At 36.1% G+C, this 18428-nt stretch overlaps 3 protein-coding genes across 5 annotated transcripts in view; 2 read left to right on the top strand and 1 right to left on the bottom strand.

The window, feature by feature from the left end:
• LOC142352235 (nucleoporin p54-like) overlaps positions 1-18428 on the top strand; it is a 608913-nt gene that overhangs the window by 549762 nt on the left and 40723 nt on the right. The gene's annotated exons all lie outside the window — the stretch shown is intronic.
• The window catches only part of LOC142352233 (sec1 family domain-containing protein 1-like), a 354741-nt gene that overhangs the window by 224066 nt on the left and 112247 nt on the right, over positions 1-18428 (bottom strand). The window lies entirely within an intron of this gene.
• LOC142352254 (4-aminobutyrate aminotransferase, mitochondrial-like) lies at positions 6075-17290 on the top strand. The gene is made up of 5 exons (XM_075404730.1): positions 6075-6445; positions 8910-9053; positions 10640-10883; positions 15662-15818; positions 16520-17290. The coding sequence occupies exons 1-5, from the start codon at positions 6189-6191 to the stop codon at positions 17143-17145; spliced, it is 1428 nt and encodes a 475-aa protein (XP_075260845.1). The 5' UTR covers positions 6075-6188; the 3' UTR covers positions 17146-17290.

Raw genomic sequence — 18428 nt, forward strand, 5'->3', positions numbered from 1 at the left:
TTTCTCTGGCTGGTATTTTTTCAATAAGTCGAAGTGAAACTTGTTTTTCTGGGTCTGTCTAGGTTCATAAAAAAATGTGCTGCATAATTTGCCTTTCCTGGAATATGTGCGGTTACAATATTGAACGCCAAAACTCTGTCAAGAAAATTACAAAAAATGGTGGTATCGATTTTGCCTGGAAAAAATTGCGTTAATTTTCTGTTATTCTTGAGCATTATGACTGGTTTAGTAAAACCCCAGATATATTTTGCAAAATGATCCAATGCAAAAAACGATACAAGAAGTTCCTTGTAATAAACGGAGAATGCGAGTTGTGGGCTTGTGAACAAAGGTGAGCCTAAGGAAACTGGTGCGTAGGCCGTTTTGTCTCCTGAAATATTTCTCTAACATATTCGTCTATCATCTGTTCGAATCCAGTTCCATGGTAGCTATCATCGCAGAGTATCAGATATTGTAGCCCGGGTTTTGTTAGTCTAAGTGTTACTTCTGTTGCTTCTAGCAAATCTTGTGTAATGGTTGCTAAACTCTATCGGAGTTCTTCAGTAATTTTGAGTTCTCTTTCTTTGTTTTGAAGATTATAAAATGGCTTCAATTTTGTTCCAATATCTGGCATATAGTTTTGAAAGAATTGTGCGTGTCCGATCAAACATTTATTTTTTTTATTGTTCTCCGCTTTTGAATTTTTTTGAGAAACTCATCGATTTTTGCCCCTTTTGGGTGATATTCCTTCTGGTGTTACTACTTTTCCCAGAAACTTCACCTTTTGCGTTCCAATCACACATTTCTTAGATGAAAATTTGAGACCAGATCTTCGGATTTCCCTAAAGATTATTCTAAGCGTAGGAATCAGCTCATCGTTTTTGACTGCACTGCCTATGTTATTCATGAAATGAGTTCACAAATCCGCTGCTAAGCATGGATCCAAGTAAGGTCGTATAAAGGATCTGAATACAGTTACTGATTTGCTAAGTCACTGGGCTAGACATTTGTAGGCATATAAACGTGAACTGAAATGGAATGCCAACAATTGGGTAGATATATCATCTGGCATCTGTACACAATGATAAGGTTGTAAATAGTCGAGCCTAGTAAACAGAGTTTTATCCGCAAAGTGATTTCATGCGCTGGCCGTGGTTGATATTGGGAAATTCTTTTTTAAGTAGTCGTTTCATAGAAGGTAGTTAATTCGTCGTAGATCTATCAGGATTTTGAATTTTCTCGATTGTTTTCGATGAGCAAGCAAAGGGCTACTATAATTTTATTGTTCTAGCGTAGTACTTAATACATAATAGTGCATCAAGGCAAGTTCGATCATAAGTTCGTCGCGAAGATGTATCCGTGTTGGTTGCCATTGTTTGTATATGGCAAATTGTACTCGGGCGTTAGCTTTATCTTTAGCTCAGTGTTGTGGCCAACATCGAATTGGTGTTTTGTAAACACGTCACTAAATTCCACCAGTGACTCTTCTACGTTTGGTTTTTGGTTGTCGGGACTGAGTTTTGCCAATCAAACTGTCTCAAATAGGTCACGTCAGTACAGGTTTCTGTTTTTGACAACCACAGTTTGTTGTATTCAGGTTGTGGTTTTGTAGGTTGACGATCAGGATTTGCAATTGTATTTTAGATTAGCTGGTTGATTTCAGTTTGAACGTCCTCTGAGTTCTTCATTCTTGCTAATGATTTAATCCCAGGATCAATTGGAAACAAATTTTGGGTTTGATTAGACGTTAAAATGTGAAAGCGTCAAATTTCTGTTTTGTTTGTTAATGTTACAAGATCGTCTGCAAAAATCAAAACAGAAATATACAACTTATTTCCGGATGAGATTGTACTTAATGTAGATGTGGAACTTGTTTGTTTTGATTCGTCGACTGACTCACTTGGGAATACGACTCTTTTAACATTTTTTAAGCGTTCGTCTCTCTTAAGTTGTTATTTGAGTAACGTTGATCTTCCTGTTTTGAGGAAGTTTTTTTCGAAATTAGAACAGGGAATTTTGTCATTTTCTTCCTCTTTTTTGTGTTCGTGCTCCATTTCATTTATCGAATTTACCAGTATCGTCATGCCAGAAAATTAGAGCAATTTGTTCTTGGGACATATTTGGATGTTATGTTTCTTGAATACCAAGAACAAAGAAATTGCAGATTTGAGGACAAGAAATTTCTCATTAAAGCATTGTGTTCTCAGTTTGATTGGTACTGATACATCAGTATCAACGTATACAAGCTGTCTGCTGGCCATTTTTAATGTGGAAACTTTTGTATTCTCAATCTGATGTAATTCGCTGTCTTGACGCAATTCGTGAAAGGTTTGTTTTGGGATCACCTATGCGCATGCACCGGATCATTAAGTGTTTTGAACGATATTTGAGTTAAATATCGGAGTTTGGCGTACCAAGGTGTCAAATAATTCTAGGGTATTGCTGCATAAAGATGAAACTTTTTATCAGCTGATTGTGATTGTTCGGGTTTAACTGGCTCTTCCAGTTTTTTAGTTTTTGGATGGAAATACTAGTTGCGTTCTGTTTTCTAATTATTTGATGCTTATTATGATGCTTTATGATTTGGATCTCCACATACTTCGCAAAGTAGTTGTCGCACGGAGAACCGGCATATAGGATCCAGTCGATGTTTGTATGTCTGTACCATGCATCATAATTGAGTTGTACTTGATTGTGATAGCATTTTTGAAATCTGTTTGGTTGTTGGTTGTAATTCCACCTGCGAAATCTATTGGATCGATTGTAGTTGTTTCCAGGCCGATGTCTTCTGAATCTAGGCGATTGACTCTGGATTCCGTTCCGTCTGTTTGAATTGTGAAATGACTGTTAATTTAGGTTGCTATAACCTCCTTTCTGACTGTTATCAAGGAAATAATTTACTGTGAACTTTTCTTTTGAATATTCTTGGATAAATTGGTTGATAGTTTTCTGAGGTATGTGCAATTTGTTGGTTTTGGTAGTTTTGATTCAGATTTGGTTTTACTGATTCTTGCACCGCTGCAACTTTTTTATGGTCTTGTGACTCTAATTCTAATTTTTGATCAGGGTATCGAATCTCGTAGAATTGCTTCTTCCGAGTTGTTGTGGTCTATGACAGAAAATTGATGAGATTCTTAGATACAGATTCAATGATTTTTTATTCTATCCTCTGAATAATCATTGTTCCTGCATAACTCTCGAAATGTTATCTGGCGTCTCGAGAGATTACACAAATCATCAATTGGTGTACCCGTAGGTTGCTCCACCAGTTTGGATCGCAGCCAACATGGAATGGCTTTTATAAACAAATGCTTCGCTTGTTCATTTCTATGGTCCATTACTGCATCGATTCTTTCTTGTCTCTGCGCTGTCTCTTGCGAAACGTTCTATTTCTATTGCTGCGTCTGGCGCTCTTGGATAAAGTGGCTTAACCGCTGGTACATTTGGTTTTGTTTACGCACTCATTGTGATAGGTTCACAAAGAAACTTTCTTGCGTGTCTTTCTTTAAATCAAATATTTTTTGTTATAATTTAAGCACTTATACTTCTTGGGTCTGTAGGTTGCAGAAATGGTTTTGTACGGCATTAGGACTTGGATCTTAATCTGATCGAGTTGTTTCCGGTAAGTTCTGATGAAAACGTAGAGCGTACAGGACTGACTGCTGCGACCGCTAAGTAATCGCGAAATAATTGCTCAAACTGAGGAATGTCTTTTTTTTTCAATTCTGACAGAAGATTTGACTGTTATGTGAGCATGCACCGTTTTTGATCATTTTTCTATGATTACAATTGATGAACAAAATTGTGCTTGGTTTGAACTCTAGAATTTTATAACACTATCCAATTATTCACATCTCGGACTCCAATTGGTTTGAATATCTGTTAAAACTTGTTTGTGATGCCTGATTATCAGCTTGCACGTACCGATTGAGTGCCTATCAATTCACTGCTGTTATTAATTTACTGCAACAGTTAAAAGAATGACAAACTAAGTTTGAAGAGTCAAAGAAGTTTCTCAAGACCTTTAGTTGTAGCTCATATCACACAAAACAATTGGTAGTAGGCGGTGGAAACACTGAGTGCCTATCAATTCACTGCTGTTATTAATTTACTGCAACAGTTAAAAGAATGACTAACTAAGTTTGAAGAGTCAAAGAAGTTTCTCAAGACCTTTAGTTGTAGCTCATATCACACAAAACAATTAGTAGTAGGCGGTGGAAACACTGATGAGCCGACAAAGCGTCTTGCTATGTAGGCTGACTTGTTATTTATGGACTTAATTGTTCGTATTTCTTGTTTAAATCCTGAACAAGGCGCTGAGTGGCTGTCCACTTTGGATTCAAGTTGGGTTCGGTACTTCTAGTTCTGATTCAGATAACCTTTGCACGGAAGATATATTTTGCTGGTATCAGTTTATGATGCTGCCACCAAGTTGCCCGTTTAGTGAAGCTGCCGGACCTCCGGGTGTGTTTCTAAATCAATCATCAAGTTGTGCACTTCTTTCAAAATTGACAAAGTTGGGGCAATGGCTCAAGAAGTATTGATGCAGAGTCTCCAATCCGTGACCATGTAACATACTCCTCTCGGCATGTAATGTACCATTGGTATGGTGTATTTTGATGCCCGTTTTTGTAATGGCAGAGGATATGCTCTGCAGTAACTTCGTACAGAGTGATGCCTCGTCTGACTGTATCTATTTCTTGTTCATAAAACTGGAAATATTGAGTTTGCAATCTTAAATTATTTATTTTAATGACAATGTGAGTTCTCGCTTCTAACAAATCAACTCTTGGGTACAATAGATTCCCGATGTTCTCAATCGTAATATTATTAATGTTTGCTTGTTTACAAAATTGATCTAAATGAAAAAGAATTCCATCACATAATGTGAAAGGTTAGAATTCCTTCACATTATATAAAGGGTAACAATTATGAAACTTCAACTAATGGAAATTATGGTGAGCAATTATTATATAACAAGATTTTTATGGTTAACAAGTATTATACAATAAGATTACTGCGTTAATGATATGACGTAACTTTCATCGTCTTCTAAATTATTCTTTAATCTTCTATTCAACAAGCTAGCAAATGGCGTGCTTACCGCTTTAAATGACCTGTTCCAGATAAACCGTATCGAAATCAATTTATGTCTGCCAAAATCATTTTCAGTTATTGTGTATTTAGCGCCAATTATGAGAGTACAATAAGTGTTTTCTCTCTCTCTAAAAAAAATGCAACAAGAAATTTGTGAGAACAAAGAAGGCAAGCACTAGGTGTGCCAAAAAATATGTTAAGAACTATTGATTGGTTAATTTTGTACATGTTTTTTTTGCCGGTGAAACTTTAATTAATACAGAACAGAGATTGAAAGCTAGAAATGTGTCATGGTACTACATAATCTGAGAAGGCGTTCTTTTAACTTCGGTTAGTGTTGATAAATTTATGTATATTGTACAGTTGGTCAATTGCGTCGAACGTGTCCGTTTGACGCGTCAAATTTATCTAAGGACAAAAATCAGCTTTGCTCTCAAAGAGAACAATCCTCTGTTTTCGAGGCTCAAAGACACTTAGGTGGCGCGAAATGCTTCAGTGGGGGCTGTGGTTGAAGGAGGGAGGCTGATAGTTTGACTCATCTGCTTCCAGCATTGGTTGTTTGTATTTTAATGTTGTCTGTCCTTTGATTTACATTTTTCTCTGCTGATGTTTGTGTATAATATCATTTTTTTGAGATTTTATTTGAATTGCTATTTTTGCGCAAGTAGATGCTATTTTTCCAAACAATTTCCAATAAATTTTTCTGCCTTAACTTTAGCACAAATGGCAGTTAAAATTAAAGCAACTCAAAAAATAAGTCTCCGTGACTCTTTTCAAAAAAGTCTGTCAGCTTAATTGTGTGAGGTTTTATATGTATAGAGGGTTATTTCCCGATAATGAAAGACCCGAATATATAGTTGTTGGAGAGCAGTGTTATTACTGTTCACATGTCTGTAAGCTATCAAACCGTTTTCAAGAGTGCAATAGTTTTATCTGATAGCGAGTTGTTTGCACTGAATGAGATCAACAGTGATTAGGGCAATTTGAGTATTTAAGTCGAATGGCATTGAGTTATTTATGCTGATGTATCTAAGCTGCAATTTCAGTGTCACTGATTGTTAACTAGTCATCAAATATTGAATTTTGTCTAAGCGATCAAAGCTTGTTTCGCGATGATGGGTCTGAGACAGCTAACTTCCAAATTTTGTCAGCAATCGATTCGGTTGAGCTCTGCAATGCCTCGCGTGGTAACAGAGGTTGTCCCAGGTCCTAAATCTCAGGAAATGAAGCAGACATTGGGAAACATTCAGAACTCGACTGCAGTCAATTTCTTCGCGGATTATGAGAAATCGCAGGGAAATTACATTGTGGATGTTGATGGTAATCAAATACTGGATGTTTTTGCGCAGATATCGTCGATGCCGCTGGGGTTAGTTGCCTTTTGCATTTTGAGCTTCTTGAAAGTCGTAATTTGTGTGGGGGGCCTAGAGATGAATACGGATCCTTAGTCGAAATGTGTAGGGTCCCGGTTTGATAAGTGTGTCTTGTCAATAGCCGCAGGCTATAGCTGTGGCTATTACTGACTTTCTATAGGTTTTTTTACAATTCAAAGAACTTGAATGGTATTGGGGCTCTATCTTTTTACAACTTGAAAAGGAGCATCGGAGAAGTGTTTTTAATTGCTCTCGAACGAAGTTTGACGTAATTGTGAACGTGTTCTTAGTCAATTTTATTTGATTGAATTTTGAAGCAGGAAGTTAAACGCGTGAAATATTTTGGGTTGATTGTTGCATAAAAGTAAAGAGTGAAGGGAAAATGGTGGTTTTTCGTTCTTACCGTTGTTTATGAGAAAGCGAGAAATTGAGGTGTGAAAAATTTTTCTATAACCGAGCAAATATTGTTGTTCACATGGGGCTTGCTTCAAGCATTTTTTGGTTGGTGCTTTCTTCGGTTTAGTGGTTGAATCTGCTATAGTCATAATTTTAAGCGTGTATATATTGTGTTTTTTAAATGGGAGTTCAATGGTACTTTTGAGGTTTTTCAGCTATTTTGCCAATTTGGCCAATGAATTTTTTAAAAATGAAAAAAATGTTGGTTTAATGTTTTCAATTGCATAGCAATAAGATTTCTGTTCTTCGGTGTACTTGTATTATATAACGAATTAATTGTTTTTCCAATTTTTTTCTTCAATTGGTTTTTTAGCTAATTTTTTTCTGACTGGTTATTTTTTTAGTTTTATTGGTCGCTTTAGTAGGCACCAATTTCATGAAAATGTAATTGTGTTGACGGAGACAACTCTAGGCGTTCTCTTGATTGCGCAGAAAATTTTGCAAGTTTTTGCAAAATCCGGAGATGAAAACAAATTTCTGCCATTTTCGGTTTTTGAACGATTTGCTTTTTTCAATGGACTTCTGGACTTTATTGACTCACTCAAAACTTTTTCAACATCGAATTTGAATTATGAGTATTGAGAAGCATCAGACTATGAAGCAAAAAGTTAATGCAACGTTTTTTGAATTTTCTGTCAAGAACTTTTTTTGTTGACAATTTTCGTTTTTGAATGACGGTTTGCACTTTTTGCAAGGAGTCTTACTCATTCAAATCTAATTCAAAAGTGAGCTGGGACCATAAGACCAAAGTTTCATCAGAATACGAAGCAAAACATTTATCTAACGTTTTTGGCATTTTCTGGCGTCAAAAAACGTGTTTTCGACAACCTTTGTTTCTGAACGACCGTTTGCTTTTTATCTAGGAGTGACTTTTAATTCACTCAAAACTAATTCAAAAGCGAGTTTGAATCATCCCAGAAATAAGTTTCGTCAGAATGAAGCCATATATTTATGCAACGGTTTTTCTGCTGTCAAAAACATTTTTCGACAATTTTTGTTTTGCCGAACAAATTGAGCTTTGAGCTTTTTTGGTTAATTAAATCTTACTGGTTTATTTCATAAAGTTGGTTAAAAACGACATGCGGTTCTTTGATGGGACAATTTTTATTTTTTGAGACTGTTAAGAATTAACGATTGTTGGTTTGATCTTACGGGGATTAGGAATCCTTGAGGTGACGTCTGTAATCGCGGTCGAGAATTGACGGTGACTTCTGAAACCGTAATAGAAAAATCTCAGTTGTAACGCCTGACACCCAAGAAAACATCTTGCTTGGTAACGTCTTAACTAAAAAAAAACTTTGCTACGAAGGAACTTAGAATCTTTTGGTGTCTTAGAACTTTCTTTAGAATCTTTTAGTGATGTCTAGGGCACGACGCGATGTCTTTGGGCCACCAAAAGTAATGTTATGTATTCTTAGGATTGCATTGTTTTTGTCTTTAAGAAACATTAACAAGTTTTGTTCTAATGAATTAGGTGCAGGAAGAAAGCAACTTTTTTTCACAAGAAAGCAGAAAAGGAGTCAAAGTTCTCTATGTGTTTACTCTATGACTTCTAGGACTTGGTTGTTGTTGCGCAGCATGCGTGATTAGATTTTTGATTATACGTGTCTTACCTCACTCAACAAAATGTTTTTTTTTGCACCTCAAAACTTAGGTCAATTTAAAATATGAGTCAAAGGAACTAATATCTGTAATAAAGGTGCCTATTAAAGAGCCTCACGCGGAACGAATATGAGACACGTCGACAACTTCATCAAAGCGTTTCTGTATATTTTATTTGTATTTTCTGTTTTACGGAAAGCAGGTTTATTTCGCAGCTATTCTGGTGATCTAACGGGTATGTTTTAACTATTAGGCCCACTCAATCTAGTTTCCACAAGAATGTTGGATAAGAGATTCGACTGGTAGTTTTGGCGTGGACATCAATTTTCGTCACCTTTAGGATATATGAATTAGTTGATTGCGACCCAATCAATGCACTACTATGGATTTGTTGATTTTTAGGTACAACCACCCTGCCCTGATAGCAGCTATGCAGAGCAAGAGTGCAATAACGACAACTGTGAACAGACCTGCATTGGGCATTTTTCCGCCTGCTGATTTCATCCAATCAGTGGACGACGCCCTCTTGTCCATTGCCCCTAAAGGGTTAGTTCATGCTATTCATTGTTTGAATGACAGTTTGGATCTTTTCCGTTTATGCCCCCCTGCTTGTTGGGTGCATATTATTTGGACCCCAAAACGCATGTGCCATATTTGAACAGAATGATTTACTATGTAATAATGGCTTTTGCTCTGTAACTGGGGGAGCATAGAGTACGGGGGGGGGGGGGAGGGGAGGGTATATTAAAAGTTATAAAATTATATCCGACAGTTTTATAATTTCACTGCAATTAATCAGGATTTGATTGAAACTATCACACTCATATACCAAATTAATGGTCTGCGAAACAACCACTTCTATACGATATCTTAAAGGATGTTATAACCGTGATATTTATAAGGGTGAAAGTTCAATCAACGGTATATTAAAAGTTATAAAATTATATCCGACAGTTTTATAATTTCACTGCAATTAATCAGGATTTGATTGAAACTATCACACTCATATACCAAATTAATGGTCTGCAAAACAACCACTTCTATACGATATCTTAAAGGATGTTATAACCGTGATATTTATAAGGGTGAAAGTTCAATCAACGGTATATTAAAAGTTATAAAATTATATCCGACAGTTTTATAATTTCACTGCAATTAATCAGGATTTGATTGAAACTATCACACTCATATACCAAATTAATGGTCTGCAAAACAACCACTTCTATACGATATCTTAAAGGATGTTATAACCGTGATATTTATAAGGGTGAAAGTTCAATCAACGGTATATTAAAAGTTATAAAATTATATCCGACAGTTTTATAATTTCACTGCAATTAATCAGGATTTGATTGAAACTATCACACTCATATACCAAATTAATGGTCTGCAAAACAACCACTTCTATACGATATCTTAAAGGATGTTATAACCGTGATATTTATAAGGGTGAAAGTTCAATCAACGGTATATTAAAAGTTATAAAATTATATCCGACAGTTTTATAATTTCACTGCAATTAATCAGGATTTGATTGAAACTATCACACTCATATACCAAATTAATGGTCTGCAAAACAACCACTTCTATACGATATATTAAAAGTTATAAAATTATATCCGACAGTTTTATAATTTCACTGCAATTAATCAGGATTTGATTGAAACTATCACACTCATATACCAAATTAATGGTCTGCAAAACAACCACTTCTATACGATATCTTAAAGGATGTTATAACCGTGATCTTTATAAGGGTGAAAGTTCAATCAAAGCTCGTTTACTGGTTTAGGCTAAAGATAAGCTTCGTGGCATAAAATTAAGGTATGTTTGTTCACTGTATGCTTGGCTGGGGAAAGATGCACGAAGGGAACAACAAACAGATAACGCTTGATAGAAGAAATCTCGAGAACTTAAGAGCAGTTGGGTTGATAACGAGCAAAGTAGGTTCTCAAGCTAGAGAATCTAGAACAAATTCATGCCAACCAATGATCATGGTAGCTGCCCCAGCTTAGACCTATGTTTAATATCAACACTCATATTCAATTGCTGTGATAAAATCATCTGGGTACCCCAAGTAGCCGTATGATGTAATTATCCGAGCCTTCCTTTGTGTTCATGTCTTTTGTTAGGTTCACCCGAGTGCAACAAATGGCATGTGGAACATGCAGTGTTGAAAATGCTCTCAAATGCGCATTCTTCAAATACAGAGACATAGAAAGAGGAGATGAACAGCCTCGTGAGATTGACTTGTCCAGTTGTATGATGAACCAGGCACCTGGATCCCCCAGTCTGTCTGTTTTGTCATTCAAAAGTGGGTTCCATGGCAGGACTCTGGGATCCTTGTCGTTGACCAGAACCAAAGCTCTCCATAAGGTTAATGAGGTTCCAGATTTAAGGTATGCATGTCAAAGGAATCGCTGTATCAATCAGTTCTAAACATGCTCATAAAATGTTCAACATCAAGTCGTTTAAACATCAGTTTCTGAATTCTTCCTTTCGAGAAACTGGGCCTAAATCAAGTTATTGATGTTTTCAAAGTTCAAAGAAGTTTTTGTCTCTTTTAAGTGAAGCCAGGAATGAGTGTGAGAAGACTTAGAAAGTTTGTTACTTGCAAGAACTATTTGATTACAGTGAAAAAGTGCTTTAACATTTGATCGTGTAAAGTTCAGCCTTGTAACTTTTATAGAAATTGTTAGATCAAAGCCCTCTATTGAATCAAATATTTTCCAACTCTTCAATCTTTTCAATGGACCTCTATCAAGTAAAAGACAACAGTGAAGAGGCCCAACCAGTAGAACTCAAGCATCAAATATGCCATCTAAAATTTTGTTCATCCAATCAAGAAAGGAATCAACAGAATCGTATTCAAGTTTTGAGTTTTTAGTGGGGATGTAAAGTAAAAAAAAACTGATAGATTTTGCATTGCAAGATTTTTATAGCCTAGTAGTAACAAGTGTTGCTGTTTGATTTCAGCGTGAGCAAAGGTACTTTTATCTGCTCATTTAATCTATCATGTATATCGATCGTCATATACTCGCTTCAATTTGTATTGGGATTGTAGGTGATGGCTTTCTGTACTAATTTTCCTACTAATTAATTGGTAATTGATTGCATGGTGAAGAATTTCAAGTGAGTTGTTTGTGCAAAACTGTGAACTTTTGCGCTATAAATCTTTTGCTGAGCTGTTCTTACGAGGTATACACGAGGCACTTATAATCATTTAGTATTGGAAAAAAGATATAATAATTAATTAATAGTTGGTTAAAAGCTTAACAAGCCGATGTGAAGAATCTTGTCCTCTACAACTTAATCTGAACACAACACAACTGATATTCTGTTTATATCCTCTTTATATTATCCTGTTTTTTTTTATCATTTTCTTATGAAGCGATTGCCTTTAAGATACCAGTTGTGTAACACTTCCATTATAACCAGCAACTTCATTATAGAATCGGGTGAATGATATTAATTTATCATTCGTCCAATTTGTTATTGTTCTACATGTGCAAAAAGTAATTAAAACATTTATTTGGCTCCTTATGTGATTTTTCTTTTAATTGTTCTGCTGTCAAAATTGGTGTATGCATTTTGAGGACGCCTATTGTGGCCGTTAATTAAGATGTTTTATTTGATTTAATGACATCGACACTTGATTTTCTAAAAGAGGAATGGAAGTTAGTTGGCTTTGTTTTATTTTAATCATTTTTCTGCATGTACCGTTCGATGCTTTGATAACAATCGCGAGTTGTGACTCCTATGATATTGTTAGTCAAGTCTTGGTTTTTTCAACTTTCTGGATTGCAACTTTGTAGGTCTTGCTATTTTTTTTACTTCGCCCAACATAAATTCGTTTCGCTCAACCTTAGTTCCAAGCTTGTTCAACATTTTTTGCAAGAAATTCTATCGAATTCTCGAGGTTTTTCATTCTTCACTCATTCTGCTCAAAGTGCCCTTGATCAGCAGTTGTTCAGCAAAGCAATCTATAATTATCACTGTCAATATCGAAATAGGAAATCAAAAATAGAAACAGGATAAACCCATAAAGCCTTTAAGATGCTAGGTTTTTAAACTTTGTTCTATTTAATCTTTGATGCTACGTGTAATACTTATTGCTTATGATAATATTCCTTGGCTCCTCACTAGAACAGGTGTTTGGCTTAATACGAGTTGCAATAAAAATAAGACGCACTTCAAAAAATTATTTTCTAAAACATTCAGTTTCATTTTCTTTCCGTTTTGTGCTTTCAATCGCAGAGTTTTCGTAAACTATGGAGGCTAATTTTTGGCAATCTGTCTGATATGTTTGCTTTGTGGTACCCGTAACTCTTAAAAATTATATACTCTTGACGCAACTATCTTGTAGGATTATCTATGTAAAGGGGAAAATATTTTGCTACACAAATTGGTAGTTTTAATTGCTCTCAAACGAAGTTTGTTGCAATTATATTACTCCTTTTGGTCTTTTTTATGCAATTTTTCGCTTGATTGATTTTTCGTGTGACCCATTTGACTTTTCTCTTAGAGCCTTTCAGCTCACGAGTATCCAAGTATGCGATTTACAGAAACTGTTTTGGAGAGTTATACTTATGGCGTGACGGGCGGTTCTTAGAAGTCCTTTTTCGTCCTCGAATACGGGACAAACAGGTGTTACCCGGAGGGCAGTAAATTATCGCAGCCTTTCGGCTCTGGATTCTAAGTATGCGATTCACCAAAACTTTTGGAGACAAAATTTCATGGTGTGAAGGACTGTTCTTAGTGTTTGGACACACTTAGCACCCCCCCCCCCCCCCCGCGTTGCTCATCACACGACGCCCCTTCAATTACGTTAAAGCTAACCTCATTAAACCGTCGGTATCTACTGACGAAGCCCGAGCTTAGTCGGTTATGTTCCAAATTTCAGGATATCTGATTTCTGTGCTTGTCCTCAAAGTAGGATAAACCGGTAAGGCCAAGAGGGCATTGAGTGGCTGAGCGGCTCTATTAGAGCCTTAATAGTCTCTAGGTATCCGAATCACCAAAACTTGTTTTGAGGAGATAATTTCATGGTGAGGGAAGGTTCGTAATCCTAAAAGTTTGACCCGCTCACTGACCGCTGCCTTCCCGCCCAATGCTTGACACCTTATTAATGCTAACATCCGTGAACCCCGGCTGGCTGATAACGAAGCCAACCGCTCGCCGGTTGTTTGAGAGCATTTCGTGCGACATTAGTCGGATGTTCTTAGTTTTCAGGTGTATGACTGTGGTTAGTTTTCTGAATTGAGCCGTTGTTTTTGGTAGCCGAAAAACTATAGATGGGGCTAATACTGGTCTTATCTTGGTTTTTACAATTCAAGTGTTTCGTTTGTAGTGGAGTGCTGTCTTTTGAAATTGTGTTCAAATCATTTGGAATGATTTTTTCATAAGTGCTGCAGGCTGAGTTCTATTTTTAGTTTTTTTTACTTGAGTGCTGTCAAAAAATTACGCTTGTGTTCTAATTACGTTTATTTGCAATGGCTTGTATAACTGAAACGGAAACTTTTGCTTTTATGACTGACATTATTTGTAAATTATTAGTGAATTTTGCTCGTACTTTTTTATTTGTGTTGTCTTATCATTTAATATCACGAATGTCAACTCCCATTGGTTGCTATTGAGGTATAAGTGAATGAATTAAACGTTTAAGTTCATAGCTAAATGTTTTTTTTTGACTTAAACTCTTGTTGTCAAAAATATTTGAATTTTTTTAATTTGACTATGTGGCTTATCTTATCAATTATTTCAATTAATCACCTCTCTAAATTAATGCTACTGAGGAGTAATGGAGTCTAATAAATCGCTTGGTTTCGTACCAGTCACTTTCGTGACTTTGACACTATTTAATGTCAAAAAAATCAGGTGTATTTTTTTTGGTTCTGCCCGTTTTTGTTACGTATCTTGTATTATCTCTAGATCTCAATATTAATAGTTATTGGCCTTCAAGTAAGGCGTTAGTCCAATTTCATACTCAATCTGAATTTTTCGGTTGTGTTTAGTTATATTTTCGATAACTTAGATGCCAATTGCTTCTCAAATATTTTAATGATTATCTGAATCTTGCCTTTATCTCGTGTTTTTTTGCCCTTTTCTCCACATAATGGAATTATAGAAATTGTTTTTTGACTCCTACTTTGGATGCTGTGTTGTATCTAACGATTTTGTTGTAAAGTTGTTTTTTTACTTTGAGGAAACTTTGTTTTGTCACTTTGTATGGTGTACGCATTCTAAGGATGAGTAAATTAAATAAATATATAGTGTTGTTATTTTCTGTGATGTTAACAAGTTATTTTGCAAATTCAATATTTAAATGTTTGATTTTCATTGTTTTTTTGCGCATTCAAGGACATATGCTTTGTTGACTGACAGAGTTTGATTGATGCAAAATTTTCAATATTCAGGTCATTAGTTAATTCAATTGTTTGGATTGTAATTCAGGACTTGTTCTCTTATTTTGTGCCATGATTTTTTGAGACCATGTGACGTAACTATTACTTCAAATCTGCTTTTTGTTTACTCAATGCAATTTTGAGTGAATTCCGTGCGTGGCGTCATTTTTCACAATTTTGTTTTTTCGTTCGCGCGATTAATTTTTATGTTTTGGGTCACGCGTAACTTTTCTCACTCTCAATCATGACTTCCTTCGCTATCAAAATGACTTTTCTTTGATTGAAGATAAGGTCAATTGAGTTTGGCACTCTAATTGGAGGATATTTTTGAGAGCAGCTAATAGAAGCAGCAATTAGTTATACAGCTTCGTAATCAAAATATAACATCTCAGAAATTATTTTAAAATGAGAAATTTTCTCGGTCTGTTTTGTCTCTTTGAGACTGCAAATCTATAAAGCTATCGGGGGTATTTTCTGGCAAGCTGCCAGCTTTGGTTGAATTTGATTTTCTTCTGTTTTTTGCGGATGGAGAGAACATTAGAACAGTTGAGTTTTTAAAAGTTTTTTTTTAAAACAGAAATAAGAGGAACAAAGAAATTGAAAGCGTTTTTCGGTTGTAAATCAAAACTTTTGGCCATTTTTTGTGGCTCTTCAAACTTTTGAACCATTTTTTCACACCATTTCGAGCTTCTTATTTTAATTTTGAGTTGTAGATGCCAGATTTCGCAATATTTGTTTTTTTTTGTGCAGGTGGATGTACCAGCATTTGACTGGCCATGTGCGGACTTCCCCATTCTGAAGTACCCGCTGGAGGAGAACGTGGCTGAGAATGACAGGATAGAGGAGGAGGCTCTGGCCAATGTAGCAGAAACATTCCAACTGTGGAAACAGACAAAGCCCATTGCTGGTCAGTGTTTGCTAAAGCCGCAAAATGTGTCCATTAGATCTAAATGGAAGATGGTCTCATTTTGAAATTGCGCATAAAAGACTCTAGTGTTACTAATTGGGTTATTAATTGATCAAGAAAAGATAGCAAATTATCACTCATATATTGGAGAGCTCTTGGAGAAAATTTGGTTTATAAACTGGATCTTAGGCAATTAATGAAGCACAGAGAGAAAGCAATTTTATGCTATTTGAAGCAGTTAGCGGCAACAGGTTTTATAGACATATTAAAATTGTAGACTAGGCCCTTTTGTTTCCCATTTCCTTTTTAGCCAACCTAGCAAAATATGGAGTCATGCAACTAATGAATCATTCAACCTAGTTTTTCGAATCACCTCAAATAGATAGTATTGCAGTTCTACAATCAAAATATTCGACTGTCAATGTTCGGGTATAGTGCCAAACTAAGGCCATGATAATAGGGTTCCTTGAAGCGTTTAACATTGAAATATTTATGCATAACGAGCTCTCGTTAAAATTTGGTCACTATATGCTTTTTCTCTCCCCCCCCCCCCCACAGTACACGCAAACGGAAAAGATCATACGATTGATTGTTAAAGCAGCAATTTCTTGTAGTAATTTCTCTTAATTTAATTGAAAACCAGGACAGTTAAAGACCAAATTTTTCTTGTTCTCTTTGTTCATGCCTCTAACCATTTTTAGCTCTGATTGTGGAACCGATCCAAGCGGAAGGTGGCGACAATCATGCCTCTCCAAAGTTCTTCCATGGTTTGCAGAAGATATGTAAAGAACACAAGTGTGCATTCGTAGTGGACGAAGTGCAGACTGGAGGAGGTCCCACTGGCCAGTTTTGGGCACACGAGGCCTGGAACCTTCCTTCACCTCCCGACTTCGTGACATTTAGTAAGAAATTGCACATTGCTGGGTTCTATTTCCAGAAACAGTTCGAACCTCTGCAATCGTATAGGGTATTTAACACGTGGGTGGGAGATCCGTTGCGATTGGCATTGCTCAAAACAACATTAGACGTCATCAGAAAGGATTCACTCCTGGAAGTTGTTCAAAAAAGTGGGAAAACTTTAATGGACGGCCTGAACACGTTACAGACCTCGAAGCCTGAAAGTATTTCACGATTGAGAGGAAAGGGAACGTTTATTGCATTTGATTTGCCATCAGAAGAGATAAGAGCGAAGTTGATCAGCGCGATGCTTCAGAAAGGAGTTTTGATGGGAGGTTGTGGCGTAACTGCAATTAGAATGAGACCGGCGCTAATTTTTGGACAGAAAGAGTGCGAGATATTTTTAGACACCTTGGAAAGTTGTCTGTAGAAACACGACTTAAATTGTTTGCAGAAGTTTGCAGTTTATTCATTTCTATTTGGACAATATTTATTTTGAATTATACAGAATTTCAATAGTTGACTTTGCAAATCAATAATCCGTTAGTTTGTTAAAATTCAGATATTTAATTTTAGCCGTTTTTGTCCTAGTAAAGTTGTTAACTGTTTCTTCTAGTTTTAATAACTGCGCAGCGATAACGAACGTTTACTTATGATCTCATTAAAACGTTTAAGACTAATGAAACTGAATTCCAGTCGATTAACAATTGAAAACGCAGCAAAAGATAATAGTCTGTGTGAGCATATGTGAATAAATGGCAGGTACTTAATTTTATCACGTAACTTAATTTTATCACGCTTGAATACCGACTAGAATTCCCGTTAACAGGTGACCACGTGAGGTACCCTTGCAGTACATGTAACCAAAATACCTGCATAACCAGGTATTTCCGTAACCAGAGTACCTGCATAACCAGGTATTTCCGTAACCAGAGTACCTGCATAACCAGGTATTTCCATAACCAGAGTACCTGCATAACCAGGTATTTCCGTAACCAGAGTTTCCGCAACCTTAGTGAGAGAAGTTGGCTACTTATACCCGTAAGGGTTGCGGTTAGTACAAGGAAACCATTTTTCCGACATATTCCTACAAGGAAACCTTTTTCTGGCAGATTCCTACAAGATCCCACTTCTGCAAAAAAGGCTCTTTGACAGTTTTTGTTTTGAAACATTATAAGTGCAAATGTAACGACAATCCTGATTAATTGCTCTCGAATGATGTTGTAAACTTTTTATGCATATTGTAAAGTTTTCATGCAAACTTTAGGCTTCACCGTTTAGGCTTGCGCTTCTCTTCTGGAATAATCTTTGACTTCTCAAGTGATTTTTTCACGCACTTCTTAATGTTAAGTGATTTCAATTGCTCTCACACCAAAATAAAGTTTGTTCAAACAAAACCGATTGTTAGAGAAACAATAACAAGGCCCTCATGGACGAGTGGTTAATGCCTCTGTCGAGATAATGGAATCAGACTCAGGAGGGCGGGTTTCGAACCCTACCTTCGTCCGATTTTTTGCACCCACAAAGAAAAATTTGCGCCCCGCCTGTCATTCGATAGCAATTTTTGCGACGTTAGTCGGTTTATGTTTATATGGTTGTTGCAGTGCCCTTAGAAGAACAATTTTTACGACTGTGTTGTTTTTTGTGCTCAGAATTGCCAACCAAAAATATCTTTTCATCGAATTTCATGTCACAGGTGTGTAAATTTTTTTT

This window comes from Convolutriloba macropyga, chromosome 13, assembly GCF_964194025.1.
Source record: "Convolutriloba macropyga chromosome 13, txConMacr16.3, whole genome shotgun sequence".
NCBI lineage: Eukaryota > Metazoa > Xenacoelomorpha > Acoela > Convolutidae > Convolutriloba > Convolutriloba macropyga.

Coding starts and splice junctions, on each gene's coding strand:
- LOC142352254 (XM_075404730.1), top strand. CDS start 6,189: ATGATGGGTCTGAGACAGCTAACTTCCAAATTTTGTCAGCAATCGATT. Junction 6,446..8,909: donor ATATCGTCGATGCCGCTGGG/GTTAGTTGCCTT, acceptor GTTGATTTTTAG/GTACAACCACCCTGCCCTGA. Junction 15,819..16,519: donor ACAGACAAAGCCCATTGCTG/GTCAGTGTTTGC, acceptor AACCATTTTTAG/CTCTGATTGTGGAACCGATC.